Source organism: Rutidosis leptorrhynchoides, chromosome 11 (assembly GCF_046630445.1).
Source record: "Rutidosis leptorrhynchoides isolate AG116_Rl617_1_P2 chromosome 11, CSIRO_AGI_Rlap_v1, whole genome shotgun sequence".
NCBI lineage: Eukaryota > Viridiplantae > Streptophyta > Magnoliopsida > Asterales > Asteraceae > Rutidosis > Rutidosis leptorrhynchoides.
In genome coordinates this window covers 294,569,177-294,594,940 of record NC_092343.1, presented here as the reverse complement: position 1 = coordinate 294,594,940, position 25,764 = coordinate 294,569,177, and the positions used below count along the sequence as shown (strand labels likewise).

Genomic DNA, 25,764 nt, shown 5'->3' with positions numbered 1-25,764 from the left:
TCTTCCTAAGAGCATCAAACAAGGAGTAATGTCATCCAAACCCGCTAATCACCAAGAGGCTTTGAATATGGCCCGCCAATTGATCGAAACGGTGGACGAAATTGAGGTATCGGCATATAAAGCCGAGGATAAGTCGAGTGGCAACAAAAGAAAATGGGAAGCCCCCGAATTGAGCAACTACAACAACAACCCCGCCAAGAAGCCTTTCACCTCCAACGACAAGAAAGGCTATGCCGGAAGTCTACCATCTTGCAACAAGTGCCACAAACATCATTATGGCGAATGTAGCAAACCATTTTGCAACAAATGCCGCAACCGTCATTATGGTGAATGTGGTAAGTTAACTTGCCACCGGTGCCAAGGAAGTGGTCATACGGCCAACGATTGTAGGAGCGTCGCCCCCGTCGCCCAAAAGGCGCCCAATGCACACCGGTCGGGCGTTTGTTTCGAATGTGGCCAACCGGGTCATTTTAAGAATGCGTGCCCAGAGAAGGAGACCAACCCCAATGCACGCGGCCGAAATTTCAACATTAACACCGAGGGAGCCCGAGATGACAACTAGTCACGGGTACGTTTCTTCTCAACAACCTTATATTTCATGTTCATTCAATTCGGGTACCGTTAGACGTTTTATAACCAAGGCCTTGACTCGTACTCTTTGCACACCACCATATCCCCCAGACACTACCTATGCCATGCAGGTGACCGACGGAAAACTATTACGTTAAACTTTTTGGGTGGAGAATTTGAATTTTGACTTGACACCTATAGAACTAGGGGACTCAAAACCTATTCGTTAAGAAGAAAATGATCCCTTACATGTGTATAGATTATCGTGAACTAAATAATTTTCGGTTAAGAACCGATATTCTCTTTCCCGTACCGATGACCTCTTGATCAATCACAAGAATTCCGTGTGTATTCCAAAATCGACCCCCATTCCGGTTATCTCCAAAACGGTTTTCAAAATTCGTTACGATAGTTATGAATTTCTTATAGTGTCGTTCAGTTTAACAAAGGCTTCCTCCGTATTCATGGGCCTGATGGGCCTGATGGGTAGACAGATCTGTCATCATATTCATATGTGATGTTCTAACCTATTCAATTCAAGCAAAGAAGAAAACGAACAACATCTTTGTCTTACGCTCGAACTCTTGAGGAAAGAGCAACTCTATACCAAAATCTCCAAGTGTGAACTTTGGTTAAACAAAGTCCAATTTCTAGACCATGTTGTTAGTGGTCAGGGTATTACAATAAATCTCGCAATCGAAGCCACACGTAATCGGGAAACCCTCACAACTCTGACTTGTGTTCGTAAAATCTTAGATCCTTACCGAAAGTTCATTTCCGACTTTTTCTCGTGGTGCTCGTCCTTTACCCTCGATAACTAATTAAGTTGGAAATTTAAACCTCTCCGTGCCCGGACCTTAAGCGTGATTTTTCACACCAACATTACTAGCTAAATTCGTATAGCGCCAGATGGAACTTAAATATGGAAATATTTCTACTTGAACGCCGAAAGGCATACTCTCTCGACTCAAAATCGACGTAATTGAAATTCGTTATTTTTGCACGAACGATTGGAATACTTAATTATGGATCTGATCAATCTTCTCATCACCACGTACCACGTTACATAACACTGTTATTTCACTATGACCGTCTGATATTACTAGGACCCAAGATAACACACAATCCAAGGATACTTCCTTTCTCTTTGACTTATCGTCCTCATGCTCCTGATACGGACAACTACTACTCAACCCCGAACTATACAACTATGTGTTCTATCTCGTTTTCCCACCAGGTCTTAACATTTGACCACTAGATGCGCGATATGGCTACCTCAGGATGTGAGCTCATCCTATTCTGAGTTCTCATTCCACTCCTGTCCTTTTGCTTGTACTTTTGTATAAGGAAACCTTTTATATACTTTCTCAATGGAGAGAGAGACTCATCATGTATTACTAGTATTCACCACGAGGGTGAATAGCCCTGGAAAAAAAAAAAATGTTCTCTGTAGCCTGTAAGGAACTTGTTCCAACGAACGTTTTCAAACCCTAACTAGCTTGTTCAAACATATCTTAATTCTATTCCAACACGGTGTACCATTGTCGACTATCTCGGATCACAATACTCGTTTCACTTCTAGTGTTACAAGAAGCCTTAGAGACACGTTTAAACATGAGTACCATGTATCATCCACAACCAACGGACCAAACAAACGTACATTTCACATCTTGGAAAGACATGTTACAAACATGTATTGTTGCCTTTAGTTGTCTCCTCTCACACAACAGTTACCATTCGTGTATTAATGCCGCACTTCCGAAACCCTATATGACCGCAAATGTCATACCCCTATTCGTTGGACCAAAGCATGTGGCAAGCAAATCACCGGATCCGAACTCATTCAAGAAATAACAGTTGAGATCGTACAAGTCCGAGAAGGACTCAAGACGACTCGTAGTCGCCAAAAGGGCTATACCGATATTCGACGTAAACCTCTCGAATCCTAAGCCAGTAACCGTGTAATATTGAGAACTCGTACCTTGGGAAGGTGTAATCCGTTTCGGGAATCAGGGAAAGTTAAAATCGCGATATATTAATCCTTTTGAAACCTCGGGGCGTATTGGAACCGCTCCTACCGTTTAGAACTTTCGACTCAATTAAGTTTCCGTTTACCCTACGTTCCATGCAACAAACTTAGAGGCGTATCCTACGGAACAGGAACGTGCTACTCTCCTAGATAAACTTACTATTGATGGCAAACTCCCCTTCATGGGAAACTGGTTGAAATTGTGGATCGTAAAACCAAGCCTTAATACAACATAAAACCCCGACTGTCCAAATTCGTGGGAATGCCCAAGGACGTATATTCACTTATTCATAGCATTGACAATGCAAGGTCTCAAGGAAGAGACATCGACTATTACCTCCAACTAAATTTCGGGACGAAATTTCTTTTAAGGCGTGGATAATGTAACATCCCGCGTTTTTCCGTTAAATTATTTTAACACCGTCTTTTTTCTTAAATAACATCCCTCGTCACCTATACTCGTGCACTTTGTTAACTAGTGTTCATGATAATCCTGTTACTCGATTATAACATCTCTCGTTAACTTGCGTTTTAAAAATATTCGTTTGGTTATTTCCCGCTCCCGACAACAAACTTGAGGGACTAATCTCGCCACTCGGGTAAACTTGGCTAACTAGTGACTCCTCACCACCACACACTTCATTTCACCACCTTCTTCCTCTTTTTCTTTCTTCCTTTTCTCTCAAGAACACAAACACAAAATTCATCATCTAATTTTGATCTTGGAAGCTCACAACAAATCCGACTACATATTCTTAATCCTCTCGTCATCCTCTACGATTTGATACTAACTACACCGATTTTGGGTGACATTTCTAAAACTATAGATTTCTCAAATACATGTTTTTGACTTGATATGTTGTTAGTTAGTGTCTATGGCTCGTGTATAACATGAATATATGATTTGTATGCTCGATCTTGATGTTTTGGTGTAACTAGCTTGAAAATGAAAAGTGTATGCTTAATCTTTGATTTTGAATGATGAAATGTGTTTAGATGTTAATGTTTGTGTGTTCAAAGTGTTAGTTACTTCAATAGCTTCGTTTTGGTGTGTTGATTGACATGAAAACCTTACATTAACATGATTAGTGATTTTGAGGTTTTGGTTAGGGTTTGACAACTCTTAAAATGAACTTTTGATGCGTTGAATGCTTGTTAATGTTATTGATAAGTGTTTAGTTGTATTACATGTTTCATTACCTTCAAAACGGCATATCATATGTATAAATTGGATTCCCGAAATTTAAATTGCAATTGATGAACTTAAAACTTGAAAATAAACCTCTATTGATCACTTGACGGGATTTCGGTTATTGTATATGATGTTTTTGCTTGATGAAAAGTGCTTAGTTGCGTTCCTTGTCGAAAGAGCTTTCCGGTGATATAAAATACATGTTCTAATTGTTTGCGGATCATAAATTGTGATTGTTTGAAGTTTGGGTCGTGCACTTGTGTTTTTCTGCAAACAGGACCTGAATGCCCATTGGGACGCCGTCCTGATTTTTGGGACGCCGTCCCACTCTTGAATTTGGGACGCCGTCCTAATTTTGGGACACCGTCCCACTCTTCATATTGGGACACCGTCCTGATTTTGGGACACCGTCCTGATACACTAAAATGGGCTGTTTTGCTTGGTCATTTGACGTAAAATGTTTGATATGCTACGGACCTCCGATTAACATGAAACTTGGCCAACATGCTCATATATGATTATATAACTTAGAAAAATTGTCGGATACCCGACCCGACCCCGTTGACTTTGACTTTGACCAAGTTTGACTTTTAGTCAAACTTAACTAAACACTTATGCAATCGTTCTAGTCTTTATTTTATACTTGATTCTTGCATGAAACTTGACAACGTGATTCACATGCTATACTTTTCGAGTCGTAACGAGCCATAGGACTAATTGAACACATTTCACCCGACCTTGTGTCGTAACCGGTTAATTGATACAACTTACTTGTTTAGGTCAAGGCTAAGCAACTTTCATGCACACGTTTACTTTGTGAAGTACTTTTATACTCGTGCACTCGAGGTGAGATCATAGTCCCACTTTTCAACAACTTTTATACTTTTAAATCGTGGGCTGAGAAACACATACATTACGTACTTATATACATTTCACACGTATATATATTTTTTCATACTTTTATACATTGAACACAATTGTGAATACAAAGATACGGACGAGTTTGAACGAAAATCCTCAATTCAATTATCATTAATTACATCAGATGGTGTAAGCGAGACTATGTTGTGTGGATCCATACGGGTTTGACTAACCCTCATTCGGACGGTTCGCTACCGTTAAGCGAATGAAATATATTCTGGTACGGTGTATGTTCTAACACTTTTATGCTGAGGTAAATGATACGGTTAAGCTTTGATAATTGGGTGCTCGGTAAACAACAATACTTATGGAATTCAAACGATTCAGAAAATCGACTTATACTATAACTTGTGGTTCAACTTATTTTACTTACATACTCATTTACTAAACCTATGATTTCACCAACGTTTTCGTTGACAGATTCCTCTATGTTTTTCTCAGGTTTTGAATGCTTAAGTGATACATGCTTCCGCACTCTTTTGATACTTGCTTGGATGTCGAGTATACATGCATATTTGGAGCATCTTTTTGGCTACTTTTAAATTGTGTCGCATAGGTTTCAATTGTACGTTTAACATTGTAATGTAACTAGCCTTCGAACTTCTTTTTGTAAACTTGAAACACCCTTTTACATTGAAATGAATGCGACATATTTTGGTCAAACGTTGTCTTAAAGACTTATGACCATGTAATGGGACCTACGTAGTCGACGCCGTCACTTGACGATTTGTCGGGGTCGCTACACTTTGGACTTGAGCATTACGAGTAATTGGCCGTCCTTGATGCCACTCATGAGAATAATCGGCTAGCTTCTCGATTATCTCATAAGCCTCTTGCTCGGTTTTGTCCATGAGTGAACCTCCGGACGCTTGATCAATGAAAATTCGGTTTGCAACATCACAACCTTTGTAAAAGATTTGGACTTTTTGAAAGGTATCCAGACCATGGTTTGGACAACCTCTTAGCATTTTGGAAAATCGATTCCATGCTTCGTACAAGGTTTCCATCGGCTTTTGACAGAATTGGGTAATTTCGTGTTGGAGTCTCGCGGACTTAGAAGCAGGAAAATATTTCTTAAGAAATTTCTCCAACATACCATCACATGTTTCTATCGTAGCCTCGGCCAATGAATCTAACCAACTTCGTGCTTCCCCGTGGAGTGTCCATGGGAAAAGTCTTAAAAATATGGTCTGGTCAGTTTCTGGTTTAAGTTTGAAAAGAAGACATATCTCTTGAAAAAGATGAATATGTTCGTTTGCATCTTCATTCGGACCACCACCAAATTGACACATGTTATTAATCATTTGGAGAATAGGTCCTTTTATTTCAAAATTTACCTCACCAGTGGGCGGAGTAATAGCACTACCTTGTCCGGCTCGGGTTGCCTTCATATTGGCCGCCATTGATTGTCTTGGTACCACCGGTCTTGCTTCTCCTTCCATTTCAAATTTTGGAGGAGGAACGGGCTCACCAAATTCAGAATATCTCGGCTTGGTTGTACTTGATTCCGATTCAAAAGTTTCCTGCTTTGATGAAGATTCAAAAAGTTCAAGTACTTCTTTTGGGATCCTACCGAGCTTTCTATCAGGTTCTGTAAGCGGTGTAAGTAATGGAGAATCTGAACTTCGGGTATGTGGCATATGCAACCTAAAATCTGTCAATCACACAACTAACAAAACTATTAAATGCACCGATTCTATAAGTCTAAAAATCAAAGACTATTAATAATTTAAAATAATTAAGAACTACTTAATCACAAATTAGTTAACAATTCTATTTGGCACAAAACTGTCCCCGGCAGCGGCGCCAAAAACTTGATGTGCGAAACGTGGTATATGAATTGTTGTATAAAATATTATGGAAAAATACCGATTAGAGATTGCTACACACTAACGGGCAGTGTACCCGATCGTGTAGTAGTATAGTAAATGGTAAAATCCATGTATCGTTCCAAGGACAGTATCTAAATCAAATTAGGATTATAGACTAAATTGTGATCAACTAAGAAAATTACAAGTACAAGATATATTTTGGTTTGCCCTTTTACGATAGGTGAATCAAGTGATGAATAAGATTAAAAAGACAATATTTTTGGTATTTTAAGTTTATGAAAACAGAAATATAGTTTTGATATCAAATTAAAGAAATATGCTCATCTAGACTTTTTACCCTTAATGTTGAATGTTATTTAAGATTAAGATCGGATTGATTGGTTATGCACGAGAACTAATTAATTGGTTCACCAAGGGTAGTCTTGCGCAAACACTCAAACGGGATTACACGACGCAAGTGATGTTCTTGTCATCTAAGACCTCCTATTTGTAATCAATTAATTCAACTAGATTGAAGAGTTGAAGAGTGATCAAGTCAATGGTGTGTTAAACATGACCCACTCCTATATCAACTAAAGGTTTAACTTAGTTCATTCCCTTGGTCCGGTTAAATGCTCAATTCACCCAACCCAAATAATTAACTAAGTGTTATAATAAGATCCCTATAAACATCACTAGATAAGGCAAATCACTAACACATGTCAATTGATGGAACTAGGTAGTTGAGAGTGTGTATAACAGATTCTAAGGAATTGGTCATTCACCTAGACAATTACACATACTAATTAAGCTATTCCAAAGTATCTACAAGAGTCGTTCTTACATTCTTATGCAAATTAACCATTTGAACTCAACTTATCCCTTTTGGTAAAAGATGGATAAACACATGTCACTAGATGTAAATCAATACATTAACTTAACAAGATGATGTTTCTTAATCAAATGAACATATCAACTAGATGAATCGAAAGGATTAAACTAAACAAGAATGGTTCTTGTATTCAAACATCAACCTATCGTGCATGAATACAATCAATCAATAGTAAACATTCAACATCTCGGTTATTTATCTAGATGAACATAAAATGGACTAGCCAACAATCATGCTTGAAAACTTAAACACAACAGTAACAAAGATAGAATTCATTGCAAATACAAGATTAACCTTTTAGGAGTAATCTTGGATGAAGCTCTTGAATGATCTTGGATTCTTCAATGATTTGAGTGCTTAGATGCACTTTGATATGCCCTAGAACTGCTTTGAATCGTATGTTTTCGTCCCTGAGCAGAAAGGAAACTGGTACCTCTGAAATGAAACTGGACAGGAAATTAAATAGAAGTGGTTGAAAAGCATCGTGCGCGGCGCGCACAGTAAAGGTGCGCGGCGCGCTCTCTTCACCTACTACACTTTACAGCTAACGATCGCACCTTAATTTCTGATTTTCTGGTATTCGTGTACGGCAGGGGTGCGCAGGGCGCACAACATTGCGCGGCTCGCACAGGGTGATTTTGCACGGGGCGCACTTTGGTTTCCAAACTTCAAGATCCCTAATCAAAATTCTTGTGCGCGGCTGAGTGCGCGTCCACTGTGCGCGGCGCGCACAGCCTTATTTTTGCTGTTTTTGGTCTTCTTTTGATTTCTGAGCTGTTTCATCTTCATCCTAGCATGTTTCTTCAAGTTTACAATGATTCTAACTTAATTACAATACTATGAATTTTCAAACGGAAATATTACAAATATATACAAAATAACCGATAATAAGACTTGATATTGTGACTATTAATATGTCTATTTGGAACAATATCAGTAAACCATTATGTAATGGTCGTGTGTAAACGGTATATTTTAGATTATCATTATTTGATAATCTACGTAATGTTTTTTTTTTAAAAAAACCTTTATCGATAAAATAAAGGTTATGGTTGTTTTAAAAATGAATGCAGTCTTTGAAAAACGTCTCATATAGAGGTCAAAACCTCACGACGAAATCAATTAATATGGAACGTTTATAATCAATATGAACGGGACATTTCACAACTTACATAATACAACTTGAAGTAACATGTTTTGTAACAAAGATTGGAGCATAGTTTACAAGTTATAATCCGAAAAGGTGAATAAAATATGTGACAATATTTCTAAAGCGGTACCGGTACTAAAATGGAAAAATATCGGTACTGTTATAAATATAAATAAATTGAAAGCTGAATTTGATTAAGAACTGATCAATGATATTTTATTGACTTTGAATTGATTTTTTACCATGAAAAGCTAGTCTATTTATGATACAAATGTTGTAACAGCTAATTCCTAATATGGAATGGAGCTTTGTTATTTTCAAAGGAATCTACTTTTTACTAGTTAGTCAACTCTTGGTCAACTATGGTCAACGTTGGTCAACTCTGATACAGGAAATGATGAGCTATTCTAGTTCTGATCCTTTTATTTCAACGAGTACCATATCGAAACTGACGCATTCAAAAAAAAAATGAATATATAAGTACTGAATATCAAGCTGATTGTAGCAGTACGGTGCCAGTACATTACGATAACAAGTACAGTACAAATACGTTATCGGGAATTCGGGACTAATGTTCATCCCAAATTTTAAGCTTTAACTTATATTTAAAAGCAATGTATTAGCCAATCCCCTTTGTTGTTATTTACGGATAAACTTTCATAAATTTTCACAAAAGACACAATAAGTTGTGTGTTTAATATCCATTGAATGTTTAACCCTTTTTAAATTTATGAAAAATACCAACCCTTTCGCATCAACTTACGAAGTTACTCTCTTACGATGATTGTTATGCTCTAACAATCTTGAGTCCGGTTTTCCTTTAGATAACTAAGAACTTACATAGTTTATATCAAAACCACCTTAAATTTGGAGTTATGTATTTGTACTACATAATCTTTGGTACAGCAGAATAACATGAGACCGAATGATATAAAAAACAAGATATCATACTATGCTAGTTACATATTTCTAGCAGACCAAAGTACATTTGCATTTATGAAACATGCTAGACATACATCATATATTGTTGGTGATATGTATCACCAATATGATTTAAGTGTAATGGGATTAATTTGTTAACCAAAATAATCTTGATAAATATTGAACAAGTTTGGAAAAGTGTGGAGTGCACACTTGTTTGAACTTATCTTGATTATGACGGAGGTTCGGGGGTAGCGCCCTCGATATAGATTGAACTGCCTCGGCAGTTATAGATTGAACTGTCATTCGGCAGTTACAAACCCCCTTTTTGGTTATTTAATTTTCTGGTACATTTTTTAAATTCATATACAAAAAATCACACATTCTTTGTTCAATCAATTCTGAGTTTTATCCGATTAGAGATTTCGATAGTACCATCGAAATACTTTGATCTGAAAGTGATTACACGACTCTCAGAAATCCGAATTCGAAACTCTATTCTACAACATATATTACTTGTATAAATCATTTATTTGATCTTTATATAATTCCATAACTTGGTTTCTTCTGATCTTCATGGTTGCAGTCATCAAACCACTTTCAATCTGAAAGGGTTAACATAGGTTGCAAGAAATTAATTTTATTAGTTGAGATTTAAAGCAATTGGTAAAAGTCACTTCTAGAACTATATAAGCAAAATATGATGCAACAGTTTTGACTCATTTTATTTATGAATCGACAAGATTGGGACTTAAAACGACCTATGAAGAATTTTTGTATAGGATGAAGTGGGTTGACCTGAAACACGTTGTCCAAGATTTACAGATTATCTAGTAATAAATAGTTAGTGTGTCCAATATGATAAATGGTTATGCTATAAACAAACATTTCTAGTAAACCAAGCATGTTTTTAGCATAAAGATTACACTTTGAGGTATTGGTTTAAAAATTCTTTTATTTACCAATTTGACCGACTAAAGATTTGACATATCCCAAGTCGACCCACTTATAAGTAAACAGGTTAAATTTGCTACCCACACTAATGATCAGCTTAGATGTGCCTAATTACATGAAAAATTAAGGGAACAAAGGGACTTTAATCAGAAACAAAAGAGAAGGATTTATATACATTACCGTAAAAGGCTCTTCAATTACAAGAATAGGTCCAATCCGGAACGAGCATTCAGAAGTCCTGTATATAGAGAAATTGAATCCATGGTTATACACTAGCAACAAGAACTATCATTAATATTTAGGCCATGTTAGACCAAACCATTTTTTCAAAAATCCTATTTAGACTAATTAACCCAGCATGAGATATGGGCGTGAGATTATGTGGCATCCCATGTGGCAGCCTGGCACAGGTGGCTGCGGCTGCCTGACATCCCTAATCAGTGGCGAAAGTACCTTGGGGCAGATGGGGGCGGGCGCCCCCAGTGGATTTGCAATTTTCAGTGTAAAATTTTTGGGTTTTTCGACTTTGCCCCCAGTGGATTTTTTTTGCCGTTAAAACCTACATATTTTGCCTAAAACCCTTCAAATCTTGCCCCAAATTCTTCGACTTTTGCCCCAAAACCTTCATATTTTGCGCAAAAAACTTCCATATTTTGCCTAAAAACTCACTTTTTTGCCCCAAAACCTCCGTATTTTGCCCAAAAAAATTGAAACGGTTTTAAAATTTTTTTTGCCCCCGGTGAAAAAATCCTAGTTTCGCCTCTGCCCCTAATGAGGCGTCACCACATCACCCAAATCTTTTCACTCACTTAAATATAACACTCACCACTAGTTAACTTTAATGTCACAGTTAGAAACCCACTTTTTCACCGAATTGACTACATCTCAGCGTCAGGGTTAAAAACAGTCTTATAAGTTGTACGAAGGAATATCTAATCGTAGTTACCTTTACGTAGACAATAAGTATAGACACAATAAAGTAAAAAAGATAAAAGATAAATGGACTTTTAACGGCATCCCTTAGGTTGTCGTTAAGATGCATAAACTACTTGTAAATAGAAGTTAAGTGTTGACTTTAAAGGGGCAGTTATAATTGAAATTGAAATTGTACAAATAATTGATGCATTTTAACGACAGGTTGTTGTTAGAAGAATCCAAGATAAAAATTAGTAGTCTAATATACCACTTTAACGAGAGTATTTATAATATTTTTAGATGAAGTTTGTGTTACCATCTCCGTAGCTCTTCAGATAACAAGCCAACAATTTTGTCCTTGTTAAGTTCAGCAGCACCAAAAACTGACATAATTTCTTCTTTGTTTGGAACAATGATAGCTCCAAGACGACGTTGATCCTAGTTTTCAATTATGGTATATTGTTTGCAAATTAATATCACCAAAATCATGCAATATCTATAGGTAGACGTGACAACGTTGACCCATTTTCTAATGAATGTGTCAAATTGGGTGATCAAATAAAAAGCAGCTAAGAATGAAAGTTGTCAAAACTCAGCCAAAGTGTAACGTGAAATTGTGAATGCGTACTTCTTGAAACATTTTTTTGTTGTTATAAAAGCTAAAAAATAAAAGTGTAAGAAATGTGATAGTGGGTCGACCCGACCCGACCTTTTTGGCCCATCCTCGATTCACCTGATTAATCCATGTTCCCACTTGTATTTAAGATTGATGAAAAAATATGATGATGAAAAGAGATGATGAATTAGGATTTTTATGTAACACCTGGCCAATTACAACTATTTGCTGAATTAAACTACTTCTCATGGCAGCTTCTTCTAGTTGTTCTGGTTCAACGTTTTCCCCTAGTAACCATTAAAAAAATGTTATCAAGTCATATATTATATTATATTATATATATTCTAATAGAAAAAATGTAAAGTTACTATTCATACAATTTCGGCCCAATTTCAAACTAATTTCGTCACCTTTTTATATAATCAATTCAAATGGAAAAAAAAATAGTAAAGTTACTTTTCATACAATTTTGGCCCAGTTTCGGCCCACTTTCAGCCCAATTCAGCCTAATTTCATCACCTTTTTATATAATCAAATATGAAGAAATTGTTTTCAAATACTGATGCTTGTTTACCTGTTGAAAGGACGATAGTGTCCTTGGCTCGTCCTTCAAGAACAATAACACCACCAGCATTACGACTTCGACCTATCGAATATGAAGGTGAAATCCATCCTATATCTCCTGTATATAACCACCCGTCCTTATCTAACGCTTGCTTTGTCGCTATTGGATTCTATTAAAAAATAGATAAACATCACTAGCAATCTAATAAAAGTGCATCAGTTTGGTTTTCAGTTTCCTCGGTTTATTTAGTTCAGTTTTAAAAATTTTGGAGGGAAAACCGAAACTGAATTCCACTTCAAAATGGACACCTGAAAATTTTGATGTACCTTATAATAACCTTTCATGACCTGTGGGCCCTTGACTTTGATAATTCCTTTTGAACCAGGAGGAAGATCTTCACCTATTTCTTCATTTACAACCTTTATTTCCGTATAGGGAATCGGACGCCCAACGGAGCCAAGAACCTTCAAATGTCACATTATATGAACTTGTTATAAAGTTTATGATAAGTAAAGATTGCTGGTGGAAAAATGGTCGGGTTGGGATTTGGGAAACAAGTCAAAATATGTACTTGTTCAAGAATGGGTTGAAACAATACTTGTTCCTATTTTCTATATTGATTATAACTATAATCTAATTTCTAAAATAATACTCACTCCGTCCCAATGTAATAATCTACGGATAAAAAGGCATGCAGTTTAATAAATGTATTATCAGAGTTTTATCCCATATTTTGTACTTAACTTTTTTATTTTACATTCATAAAGTAAGGATATAAAAAAACTTTACCTCATTATTCTTATTTATTTATGAAAGTGGACTATTAATTTGAGACGTCCCAAAAAGAAAAACAAGACTATTGAATTGGGACGGAGGGAGTAATGTTCAAATACTTTTATGCATTATGAATACACTTTGTGACTTTCGACCCATTTGGCTGGTTTTAATTTCAAATTTTCTTTATATTAGAAAATATGACCAACTATATTTCAAATAAGTCACATCGAGATTGGTATGTTACGTTACAATCTAATCCTCGACCAGCTAGTGTTGGAGATGACTCTGTTAGTCCATATCCAGAAAGAATTTTGATGCCAATTGCCTGTGAATACAAAAACTTTAGCGTCCTATTTACTTTTTTCTTTTGGTGAAAACATTATAAATTATATAAATTTAATCAACTTTGAATTAAATATAATACAGTTACTCCAAACCTCAAAGAATCTGTCAACATGCAAAGGCAAGCTACCACCTCCACACATTCCAGACTGTAGCACAACCCACATAACAAATGTTTGTATTAGATGTGGCAAAATATATATAACGATAACGAGTGTGTGAAATATATACTTAAAAACACAATCATTTTAATATTAACGTAAGTAACGAAAGAAAATGATTTAGGAGGTTTTATCCATTAACAAAAGATTAATACACTTTGGTGTATTTATAGAGCCTAAACCCAGCCAGGGTTAGGGTGGTTGGACCCAAAAAGAGGAAAAATAAATTTTTTGTGACTTTCCGTTTGTAGTCATTTTTAATTTGACCTGGTTCACCCGCTATGGATAAAATAAAACCTTGCTAACCCGTTCATAAGTATATGGGTCGAAAGTATAGGTTGTTTTAAATCATACCCTAGAGATCCCAATTGACGAGTGAATTTGACTATACATAACTTTTTTTGCCAATAAATGCAATGGAAGCAAGATTGCAGCAACAACCCGTGCGTATAACCATTCCAACATCGCAACAACATAAGACGGTTGCTTCTGGGTTTTTTTTGGTAAAATATTACCCTGCAAGGAAACAACAACAACAATATCAAATTATCAAATTCAAATTTTATCATCATACCAAAAAATAGAAGTTGAATAAGAAGAGCGATAAAGGTTGAACCTCGTATATGTTTTTGAAATGCATGTATGCCATACTGATCTTTAAGAAAGAAAGTGAAATCAGCTTACGAATAGCAGAACTCGAACAAATCTGTTTCATTATCCCACTACATAACATGATACACACTACTCACATATACTAATTATGGTGGAATAGTTATTCACAAGGGTAAACTCGAAATTTTCTTTGAATGTTCATTGGCTTCCGATCTATGGCACAAGATTCGCGTGTGGTTGAATTGTTCTATGCCTACGTTTTCGTCATGGGACTCTTTCATAGTTTGGCTCGAAGGTATTCAGCTTTATTTTAAAAGCAAGAACCGAATCATCGCCTCAGTTTGTACGACATTGTGGGCGATTTGGAGATTTAGAAACGGCATTGTATTTAATAATTCTTTCTGTTCTAAAAGTAGTCTTTTCGATGTAATTATATTACTTTCTTTTCGTTGGATTAAACATAGAAGTCAGTTAGTTTCAAACTGGAACTCCTAGCTTTCTATGCCTTTGTAATCATGTACTTTGTTTTTCTCCCTTAGCACCTTGCTAGGGAGCGTTTTTATATAATCAATTTTTTGGCCGTTAAAAAAAAAAAAAAAAAAAAAAAAAAAAAAAAAACTCGAAATTTTCTATTTTCCAGTTTTCCCTTTTTCCCATTGTTGATGTCATCATGATATCATCCCAATGAATTAGGCCATTCAACTATTGGCACCATAAACTCCACAAATAAATCAGGACAAAAGGTAAAATGCTTAAACCCGGAAATGTACCTGTATAAATTTTGGTATACAAGAGGCACCGAAAGGATATAATGCGGCTGATATTGCCTCAAATCATCCTACAACAAATTAATTAGTTACTCCCTTATCAAGGTGAAAAAGTGTATAATCAGAAGGTCTGTTATCATATTTATATAGAATAGACCTTCAAGTGTTTGATAGTTGTGTATATTTGCTCAACTCCATGAAAAAGAGCATGATACCCGGAAGAACGTTCATACGCATGCCAAGGTGGAAGCATACTTAGATATCTATCTTCGGGCCCAACAGAGAACAACTCCCACAAATTTCTAACCTGAAAAAATATGAACATAAACCCAATCATTACAACATAATATACTAGCATTTAGCTAACCTTTCTCGTATATAATATATGATTGGAAAAAGCTAGAATGATTAAGAATGGGATAGAGACAAAATATTACTAACATACATAAGAGGTAGCAATATGGGTTGTATTTTTTTTAGCATAGATTGAAATGGGTCGGGTTTGGCTGAGTCACATACATCTTATATTTCCTATCTATCTATATAGTCTAATAAACCTCTAAAATGATGATGTCATCATTAAACTTAATTTTCATAATAATTATGTCATAATTATATATTAATTTAATTTAAAAAATAATACGAAATCTTTTATAAATGGAAATATTAATCTCTCCTAAATTGTAATTTTACTTTTATAAAAAAATTTAAAAGACATTTATTATTATTACTATTATTATTATTAAATATATAAATATAAATATAAATACTCAACTTTGAGCGAACTTTATGTTTGTAAAATCAACGACAAGTTTTTAGTCGGAATCCGTGGTTCCACGGGGCAATAAACTAAATGACTTTAACATTTAAATTCACTTAATACGTAAAACATATGATTAAACTGTTTCGTTTAAACAAACTCGTGTTTCCACGGGTCATTTCACTAGTTTAAAAATAACCGATATGTTAGGCGTGTTAGGACGTAGTTTTATTGAGGTAATTTGTATCCATGTAAATTTACCAAAATACTCCATTTGGTAGCTTAATGGACCATTATCCTCAATTAAGCCCATAATTGTAAATAAATTACTTAAAAGACAAAAGGAATCCGTTACTCCCATTTTAGGGTTAGCCTTTGACACATTTAAACCCTAGCCTCCTCCTCAACCCATTCCCCCTTCTTCCATTTTATCCCACTCTTTGTATAAACTATGATTGATCAATGAATTTCAATGTTAGATTTAAGTTTTGAGATTTAAAAATGGTATAAGAGCATAACCACAATCCATAGCTTCATTTTGTTACAAAAATTAATCCTTTTTATGCAATTTTGAGTGCAAAACTTTCAATTTTAAGTTTAAATCACAATTCAAATTTCAACGTTTGTTTTGGTCTTAAATTTATCAACGAAGCTGCGTCTGGTCATTGTGAATCTTTTCCAACTTGAATCATGAAAAAAGATCAAGAAACGAGTTCAAAATCAGTGTTTTGTGAGCTAAAATTGTCGAACGCAATTTTGATTCCTTTCTTTAGATTCAGCTATGTTTTGGACTAGTTTTTGATTTATAAACGTTTCTAGAAGTGTTAGGAACCTTGTTAGATCATTTATTAAAAGTTTTAGTGAGTTTTGAAGTGTTTTTGAACTTCCTCTGTCACCACTTAGTCGTGCACCATCCCTCTCCGGTCACCCGAATCTGAACAACCAAGAACTTCTTTCGCAAGACACACGCATACGACATACGACAGACAAACCATCACATAACACACTATACCATCGCACGAAACGCTCATCCAAGACTCCATACCATCGCATGACACTCTCGTGCGACAGACCTTATGTAAGGATTTAATAACAGCATCAACAAATATGAAGAATAACAGTTTGTAATAATGAAGAACAATATATATGAAGTGTGGGACACTGGATATGATGAATAATTGTAGCAATAGAAATACTTGAATAATTATATTGGTAAAGATAAAGATGAATAACAAAATATATCAGAGGAAATCACAAATTGAAATCACTCTGCCAAACTCAGAGAAGATCCAACTATGGAAACTTCCTGCCCAAGCTGTTTACATCCGATCACCAAAAGACGTACATCCAAACATGAATCTAACCCTAAATGACACACTAATATATAGACTTTCAATTGGGCTATTAATTATTGTGCTGGGCTATTCTCTATCAATACCGCCTCAATAACAATAGGCTTGTCCTCAAGCCTGAGATATGACTGTTGCCATGGAATAATCCATTGATGAACTTACTTATTCTTCCAAATTGTAGCTCCAGTAGAATCGGATTACCATGCAATAGGCCATAGTTTAACTTGATTCTTATCACATATGATTGTGTGATCGAATGAATCATCATGGGGTGAGTGGATTCCCTGTAATTTGATGAATTGAAGTGTGATGTATTTGCATTGTTCAGAGATCTTCAAGCGGTTTCCATCCCCCAATCGAATATTCAGATGACTAGTAGAGTTTACTGGTAAACCGAGAGTTTCAAAGAGTTTTCTAGAGATAAAATTGTGAGTAGCACCATTGTCCACAAAAATCACAACAGGGTAGTTATTAAGTTACCCATGAATTACCAACCAGCTGTTAGCGCAGCTGGCAAAAGGTACACGTCTCCTTTGAACCCCGGGCCCACTATTGGATGTCCTTTGCCAAAATGTAAGACGCAGGTTCGATTCTCGGCCTGCACCAATTGTTGGGTATTGGGGGGAGGTGTTTCTACGGCATACTGGCACTTGCGGGGTGGGTGGTATGGGTGCTCCAGCACACGGAGTTAAGGTTTCTCTGCCAAATTTAAACCTTTTGCCAAAGTTACCCATGAATTTTGAAGTGCGAAGGTTAGAGGATGAATCAGAGAAGATATGGTGGTCTGGTGCATGACATTATCCTTCAACTTGAATAACGGTTGATTCTGTGTAGATAAGCGATGAATCGTCAATGCAGGAGATAGTGTTGATGGGGTTTTCGTTAAAGGGCTTGATGGAATATGGGCTGGTGTGGTGATGGATTTCGATGATGGGCTAGAGTAATTAGACTTAGACTGATCGGTTTTTAGGTTAATAGTGTAATTGGGCTTGTTTGAAATACTAGAATAATAATTGGGGTGAGCGTAGGGTTTACTCTTAGAATGCTCGATGCGCACAGCAACAACAACAACAGATGTATCACCGGCGATTTGATCAACGACGACTATATTTCTCAAATTAGGTCTACAAGCTTGACCAGTGGCGATGGAGACATGACGAGCAAGATCGATAGCCTTACTACAAGCTTTCTCTCGGAAACAAATCATCTAGTCAAGACAACACAATAAACCAAGAGACCCACAAAGACAAGACAACTTCCAAAAGAAGAAGTTTCCAACAAAGTTAACAAAACAACACCACTTAACCTTTATCTCGCGTTTGTTAAAGACAAAGAAGTTTCCTCAAGAAGAAGCTTCAACATCATACAACAACAAAAATGGAGAATCTTATAAAAAGAGATTATCACATCAACAAACCCACAAAAAAGTTTTTCCTGCTTAGCTCAAAAGAAAAATATCATCAAGTCAAAGCTTCAAAGATCAAAGACATCAATTCACACAAAAGTCGAAGATAACAACTCGCCCCCAACATTTAAATAGGATCAAAGAAGTCCAAGCACAAATCACATCAAAGGGGGTGTTTGTTAGGACATAATTTTATTGATGTAATATGTATCCATGTGAACTTACCAAACTACCCATTCGTTAGCTTAATGGGCCAATATCCCTAATTAAGCCTATAATTGTAAATGGATTCCTAGAGGTATAAGAGGAATCCATTACTTCCACTTTAGAGTTAGCCTTTCACACATTCAAACCCTTGCCGCCTCCTTAAGCCATTTTTCTGTTTTTCCATTTATCCCACTTTTGTATGAACTATGACTATCCATTGAAATTCAATGTTAGATTCACGTTTTTATGATTTACAAGGTGTGATTAGAAATTAATACACCAATATATTAACCGTTTGGGAGGTTGTATAACCTACTTACGGAGTATTATAAAACTCCACTTGTTTAAAACATTTACTTTTAAGGATACTCTTTAAACTACCCAATTAATCCCTAAATAAAAGAGAAGACAAAACTAAAATGGATCCATTCATAAACAAATGAATCAAACCTTCGGCCTCTTAATTACAGAAAGTCCGGTCTTACATCAGGAGTAATTAACCAACTCACGGACGAATAATTTTAAAGTCAAATATATTGTTTTTAACTTATATTTAGACACAAGATTTTTCAAAAAGAAAAAGTGATTAAAATGAAAAAATGGTGCAAAAGATAGAAATTTGTACCAGGAATAAAAAATTATTGTGTGTAAGCATTACTCCTTTTGGGCTGCCAGTAGTTCCACTTGTATAAATAAGAGTGGCAACATCATCAGACTTGATAGGTTCATAAATGTATTTTTCACCTAAAATTCACAAAGTCAGTTATTAAGGAAAAGGTCAGACAACACAAATATTTTAAATAAATAGTAGAAAAGTGAACGAGTCAGTTACTGTATAAAACATGTTTAAGAATCAGAAGTTTTTTTTTTATGTAATGAAATGATTCAGCAGGTTCTATACTTGTGTGTAAAATAAAGACAATTGCCAACGAATCATTGCTTCAACGGCATCCCCTTCACCTTGTGTTGGGACTGGGGGTTAGGTCATGGGTTCGAGTCTCGCTCTGCCCATCCTATTAATTAATCTGCCTGAAATATATATATCCAGATTGACCCCATGGGGGGTTTTCTCCCGGATCCATTCAGGATTCAAACCCGGTCCGCCTGTCCATCGGGATGGTTAAAGGATCGGGTTCCTTTAATGCGATTCGGGTTTCCTCCCGAACGCGTGTGTGTGTGGAAATGATTAGTGTCGTTGAAATAAATGATACACTGATGCAAGCTTGGCGTTTAAAAAAATAAAAAATAAAATAAAGACACTTTTAACGAATTTTAAACCATGCCAGATATTTAGGGCATGTTTGGCACAATGATTTCTCAAGTTTTTAGGATCTTTTAACTTATAACTTTAATGAAAAAACTCATATCTAATAAGAAAATTTCGTTTGGTTAAAAGAGCTTAAAACTTTTAGACGGATGAAAAAAGCTAAAAGTTAATAGAACTAGCATTTGAGAAAAACTTGCTAGCTTTTTGTCATTGGACTCTTTACTTTAACCGTTTCAGCTACTCTACCAAATACCTAAATACATATAAAAAGCTAACAGCTAACAGCTACCAGCTACCAACTAAAACATACTAGTTACCAGCTAATTTTGCCAAACATACCCTTAACTAACATATTCCATTTTGAACATTTTTTTATTGATGTTATCTGCTTCTAACATTAGAGATGAAACATAGTACTAACTCAACCATCCCACTAGTAAATGGGTCAAAATTGACACTTCCACTTCCAAAAGATGCCCTAAAGCAACCAACTCAAGAGATTCATTTATCATTATGTAAGCTTATATATATTATTTCTACTACCAAAGGGCATTTGGCCAAATGGTATTGTGGTGACCCTCCAACCAAGAGGTTGAGGGTTCAAGTCATGTCTTCTTATTTTTAATCATCACTTACGTCATCATGACGTTATCACGTTTTTTTTTCTATTCTTTCATGTCATTTTTTGGTCTTCTTGGCCCAACGAAGTGGGCCTCTAGTTTACTAGTTCTAAGATAGAAAAGAATTAAATGTGACTAATAAACATCAAACTTTTTTTTATTTTTATTTTTTTTACTATTATAACTTTTTAAAGCAGAATAAACATTGTAAATTGACTTACAAGCATCATACGAATCAAGCAAAAACGCACGATGTTCACGACCAATATCCATGATATCCTTGTAACTATAAGCAGAAACTCCCTCCATTATATGACTACTGATGGATGATGTTTCACCCCATAATAAGATGAGAAATCTAATTTTCACCTCAGAATTAAAAGCCTCTGCTATCTGGTTATAGAACTCAGGATTGTCTATAGCAAGTGCAACACTATTAGAAAAAAAAAGAAGGGTTTATATCGTTAAAAACAGATGAATATAATACGTTTAATGCAAACAACCAAACGAAATCATTCATAGTAACCTTTCAGAATGTTTATAGATGAGTAACAGCTCTTCCACAGATGACTTGCATCCTCTTACAACATTTATTGCTCCTGTGGCCATAATACCTATAAAACCAAACTTATTAACAATATTATATATAATTATTATTATTATCTGAATTAGGCTATACCATAGAATACATTGATGCATGTTTATAAATGTATTCAACAGTCCAAAGTATGAATATTATCTACCTTGATCAACAACGATCCAACGACAAGAATTCTCAGCAAAAAGTGCTATCTTTTCACTTGGTTTAAGTCCAATAACTCTTAAACCTTCAGAAAAATCCAAGATGTTTTGTTCCAACTGCAATATTCAAAACTCAATAGTGTACTTTTCGATTAACTTGTTCTATAGTTAAAACTTGACTAGTGAAAAATTGATAATGTGCAAAATACCTGCTTGTAAGTGATAGTTGTAGGAGGGTCATGATGTGGGTCTACCAATGCAACCTTATCACTAAATTTTTCGGCGGAGTATCTCAAAATGTCGGGAATAGTTGTTACTTCTGTCGTTGATTCATTGTTCTGTAATCGTAATGAACTCTCGAGGAGAGGTGCGTACTTTCGAACTTGCCTTTTTTCGTTCTGCAAACGAGCAGTATTCAGAGATAGGTCATGAATCACAATATTTAATCAGCAGTATAACAAATTATCTGTGACTAGTGTTTCTTTGTCAGTTTCCTAAATTTGAATATTCAGTTAAAACGAATTACTCATTTTACTCAGAACATCAAAACCTGCACTCATGTTTATTTGTATTAATATTACACCGCCCAACCCTCATTGTTCTTACAAACAACACCTTAACCTGCACTCATCAATCAAATTAAAAACTGAAACTAAGCATCTCAATAATCAAACTAATGAGTACAGAAACCTTTAATATAAGATGGGTGCAAAATGTTAGTAGAGAACAATAAGATGGGGGCAAAATGTCGAAATTTAACAAAAATATACACTAAATATCGAACTTTAGCATGTAATTGCACAAAAAAATTTGGTCGTCTGGGGTGGCAGACTTCGATTCAGGGGCAGAGCTTAGTGTAACTCAAAGGGGGTATCCGCCCCACCTTGATTTAACGGGGAAAACAATTTTAGACTAAAATTTTTTTGCACAAAAATATTTGGTCGTCTGGGGTGGCAGACTTCGATTCAGGGGCAGAGCTTAGTGTAACTCAAAGGGGGTATCCGCCCCACCTTGATTTAACGGAGAAAACAATTTTAGACTAAAATTTTTTTTTAACTAAAAGATAAGATTTTTATTTGTGTTTACCACCGCTGGATATGAAAAATTTATTAAATTTTCGAATTCGCCCGATCTGTCTTTGAGTTCAAGTTCCGCCACTGCTTCGGTTGCCCTTTAATAGATCCCCCTGTACAATTCGAGACTACCACCAATGTTTATTTTAACAATAGTTTCAAGTCATTTTGGCATGTTCTGAACAAATTAATATTAATATTAATATTAATATTAATATTAATATTAATTAATACTACATACTAATTGACAAAGCTTTGAAATAGTAACTGAATAGTACCACTTTTACGCTATAACGACTTGTACGTTATATGCGTGTATGTGTAACCAACCGCCGTTTGCATTAAATGCAAAATATTCGTGTGGTTGAAAAATCGTCCTTTCGACTGTAATTCCTTCACCTAAGGTGACAGTTGTCACTGTTTACCCTAAAGATAATGATGACAGCATATGCAACTGCTTAGAGTTGCTATTATACGCCGATTGCTAACTCCCGTAGATTGTGACACGTGTACGCTGAAGAATTATTCGTGTCATTTTCACTTATACTTGCCTATAAATAGGCAGGTTACCCTTTTTCGATTTTTACACGCTTCTTTTGATTTTCAAATTTTGCTCTTATTCCGGCAGCCAATTACCTTTCCGTTCCTAATCAATTACCTGAAGGTCCGTTCTTTATTTCCTTCCATCTTTAATTTACATTTTTACTCTTACATCCATCCATCATGTCGTCCGATAAGAACGTTAAGGATATAGAGTCGTCAATCACCGAATCAGAGATTCGTCGAATCGTTCAACAGTATCCCTTGCTTGAGCAATTTTCCCCGATTGCCCCTTTGAGTGGTCAACGGGCTAATGCACCACCGGAATTAATGGTTGCTGTGTACGAGAAAGTGAGCTCGGTAACACCCGTATTCCTCCAACTCCTTTTTTTATGGACGTTCTTCGTCACTATTCGATTGGTATTAGCCAACTGCACCCGTATGGTGCCAATCGCATTTCTATTTTTGAGATGTGGTGCCGCGCCAACGGTCAGAAGCCATCTTTGGCTATCTTTACCAATCTTTTTTGTGCTTCCATGAGCGACGAGAGCTGGTACTCGTTTGATAATGTTGCCAGATTTTGTGTTACCCCAAAACAGGGTGTGAAAGGGGCATGGAAAAAATCTTTTTTCTATGTTAAAGCTACTTGCATTTCTGAAAAGTTTAATAGCATTCTTGTCTGGTACTCTGGCAAGAAAGGGGAGAAAAACAAACCTTTGCCGATTCCTGCTGAGGAGGACAAATTTTATAAGTCTTGCCTTAACCTTCAGCTTACGTCTCGTGTTTATCCCAATGTTCCCTTAGTTATCGGCTGCATTTCCACCGACTGGGCCCGCGCTGATAAACGTCCTGTTATAATTAAAAACAAAAAGGGTATATCCCTTTCATACCTGCATTACATAGTATACGAGTTTAATTCTTTTTTCTCATATTTTTATGCATTCATGTGTTTGCAGAAATGGACTTGAGCGAGTTTATGCTATTGAAGTCATCTGACAGTGTTGTCTATGAGCAGAAAGATCTGTGATGTGGTAGCGTGGGGGTACGTGATAGTACTATATTTTACTACGAAATACGTTACAAATTACACAAGTTATGGGATATACCTAAACCTTGCTACAACACTATAGGCAGTGTACCTAATCGTAGAATAGTATAGTTTTTAGTAAGTCCGGTTCGTTCCACAGGGAACGGGCTTATTGCACACTATATTTTAAACAATTATATTCGTACAAAATATATTATATTAATAATATATAAAAGGGGGTTTTACCGTTTAATGACCGGTTTGTCGATTTTATATTTTAAACGAAGCGTAAAGTAAATGACGATATTTAACTAACAATAACAATAATTAAAATGACAATAAATAAAAGTACGAGGAAATATGAAATAAAATATATTATGCTTATTTAAACTTCCTTAATCATGATGTTTGACGTGTTGATTTTTAGTTTTATGCCCATGGGTTAATTTTTTTTTGTCCTGGATTATTTAATATGCCCGTCTGGTTTTTGTCCATAACAGTCCATCAGTCATAAATATAAAGTGCGAGTGTCCTCGTCAAATTATCCTTATATCCGAAGTCAAATATTCCAACTAATTGGGGACTTAAACTGTAACAAGGTTTTAATACTTTGTTTAATAATTACACCAGGATGTCGACTGCGTGTAACCCAAGATTTTAATACTTTGTTATCAATTATGCCAAGTGTCCTTGTACATAATTTCACCCCTGTTTTAATAATTCTAGTGACTATTAATCCATTCCCGTGTCCGGTTAAATGAACTATTATTCGTACATATAAATACCCCACCCATCGTGTCCGATCGAGTATATATGGTTATTTATAGGGACGTCCAATTGTAAATCTTTATATTAAAATTAACAAACTATCATTTAGTTAAACAAATATAAAGCCTATTAATAGCTCATAGTCTAATTTCCACAAGTGTCGTTCTTTTGTCCAAACCCCAATTATGGTACAAAGCCCAATTACCCCGTCTTTAATATTTAGTCCAACATCATGATTACTTTGGCTCAAATAAGCATAATAATAACTTAAGTACGAGACATTAATTTAAAAAGGAGAACATAACTTACATTGAGTATTTATCGCGTAGTGTTACACGGACAGAATTTTGACTTCAAAAACCCGTAAAATAACCTTTACATAACCCGAACTAATCTAATATAAAACTACCCTATACTATATATATTATATATATATTTATTTATTTATTTATTACAGAGTATTATTATTATTATTTATTATTTTTTATATATAAAACTCGGCAGAATGCATGGCCTTTTATAGGCGTTTTGATTTCTGACAGCTCCGCGAGTCGTGGAGTTTTTGGCCTTCAAACTCCGCGAGTCGTGGAGTTTGAAAATACAGCTCACAAACTTTTGGCTCCTAGCTTGTCGACGTTATTAAATAATAATATAATATATATATAATTTTTAAGAATTATTTACATATTATATTTTATTTATGTGCATAGTTGACTTGTAATTTTTGCACCGTTGCGTCGCGCGTTGAGAGTAGACTCATGTCCCGGTTCTGGATTTTTGAACGTCCTTGCGTACAATTTAATATCTTG

General features: G+C 35.5%; 1 protein-coding gene across 1 annotated transcript; it reads right to left on the bottom strand.

Moving 5' to 3' along the window:
* Positions 1 to 9,998: 9,998 nt before the first annotated feature.
* Positions 9,999 to 23,307, bottom strand: LOC139875588 (long-chain-fatty-acid--[acyl-carrier-protein] ligase AEE15, chloroplastic-like). The gene is made up of 18 exons (XM_071862913.1): positions 23,279 to 23,307; positions 21,757 to 21,961; positions 21,550 to 21,664; positions 21,333 to 21,420; positions 21,028 to 21,239; positions 19,545 to 19,663; positions 15,353 to 15,502; positions 15,199 to 15,266; positions 14,433 to 14,538; positions 14,171 to 14,332; positions 13,751 to 13,804; positions 13,558 to 13,638; positions 12,863 to 13,000; positions 12,546 to 12,705; positions 12,179 to 12,258; positions 11,672 to 11,793; positions 10,621 to 10,678; positions 9,999 to 10,091 (listed from the first exon to the last, which is right to left on the bottom strand). Exons 1-18 carry the CDS (start codon positions 23,305 to 23,307, stop codon positions 9,999 to 10,001), a joined length of 2,040 nt encoding a protein of 679 aa, XP_071719014.1.
* Between the last annotated feature and the right edge of the window lie 2,457 nt (positions 23,308 to 25,764).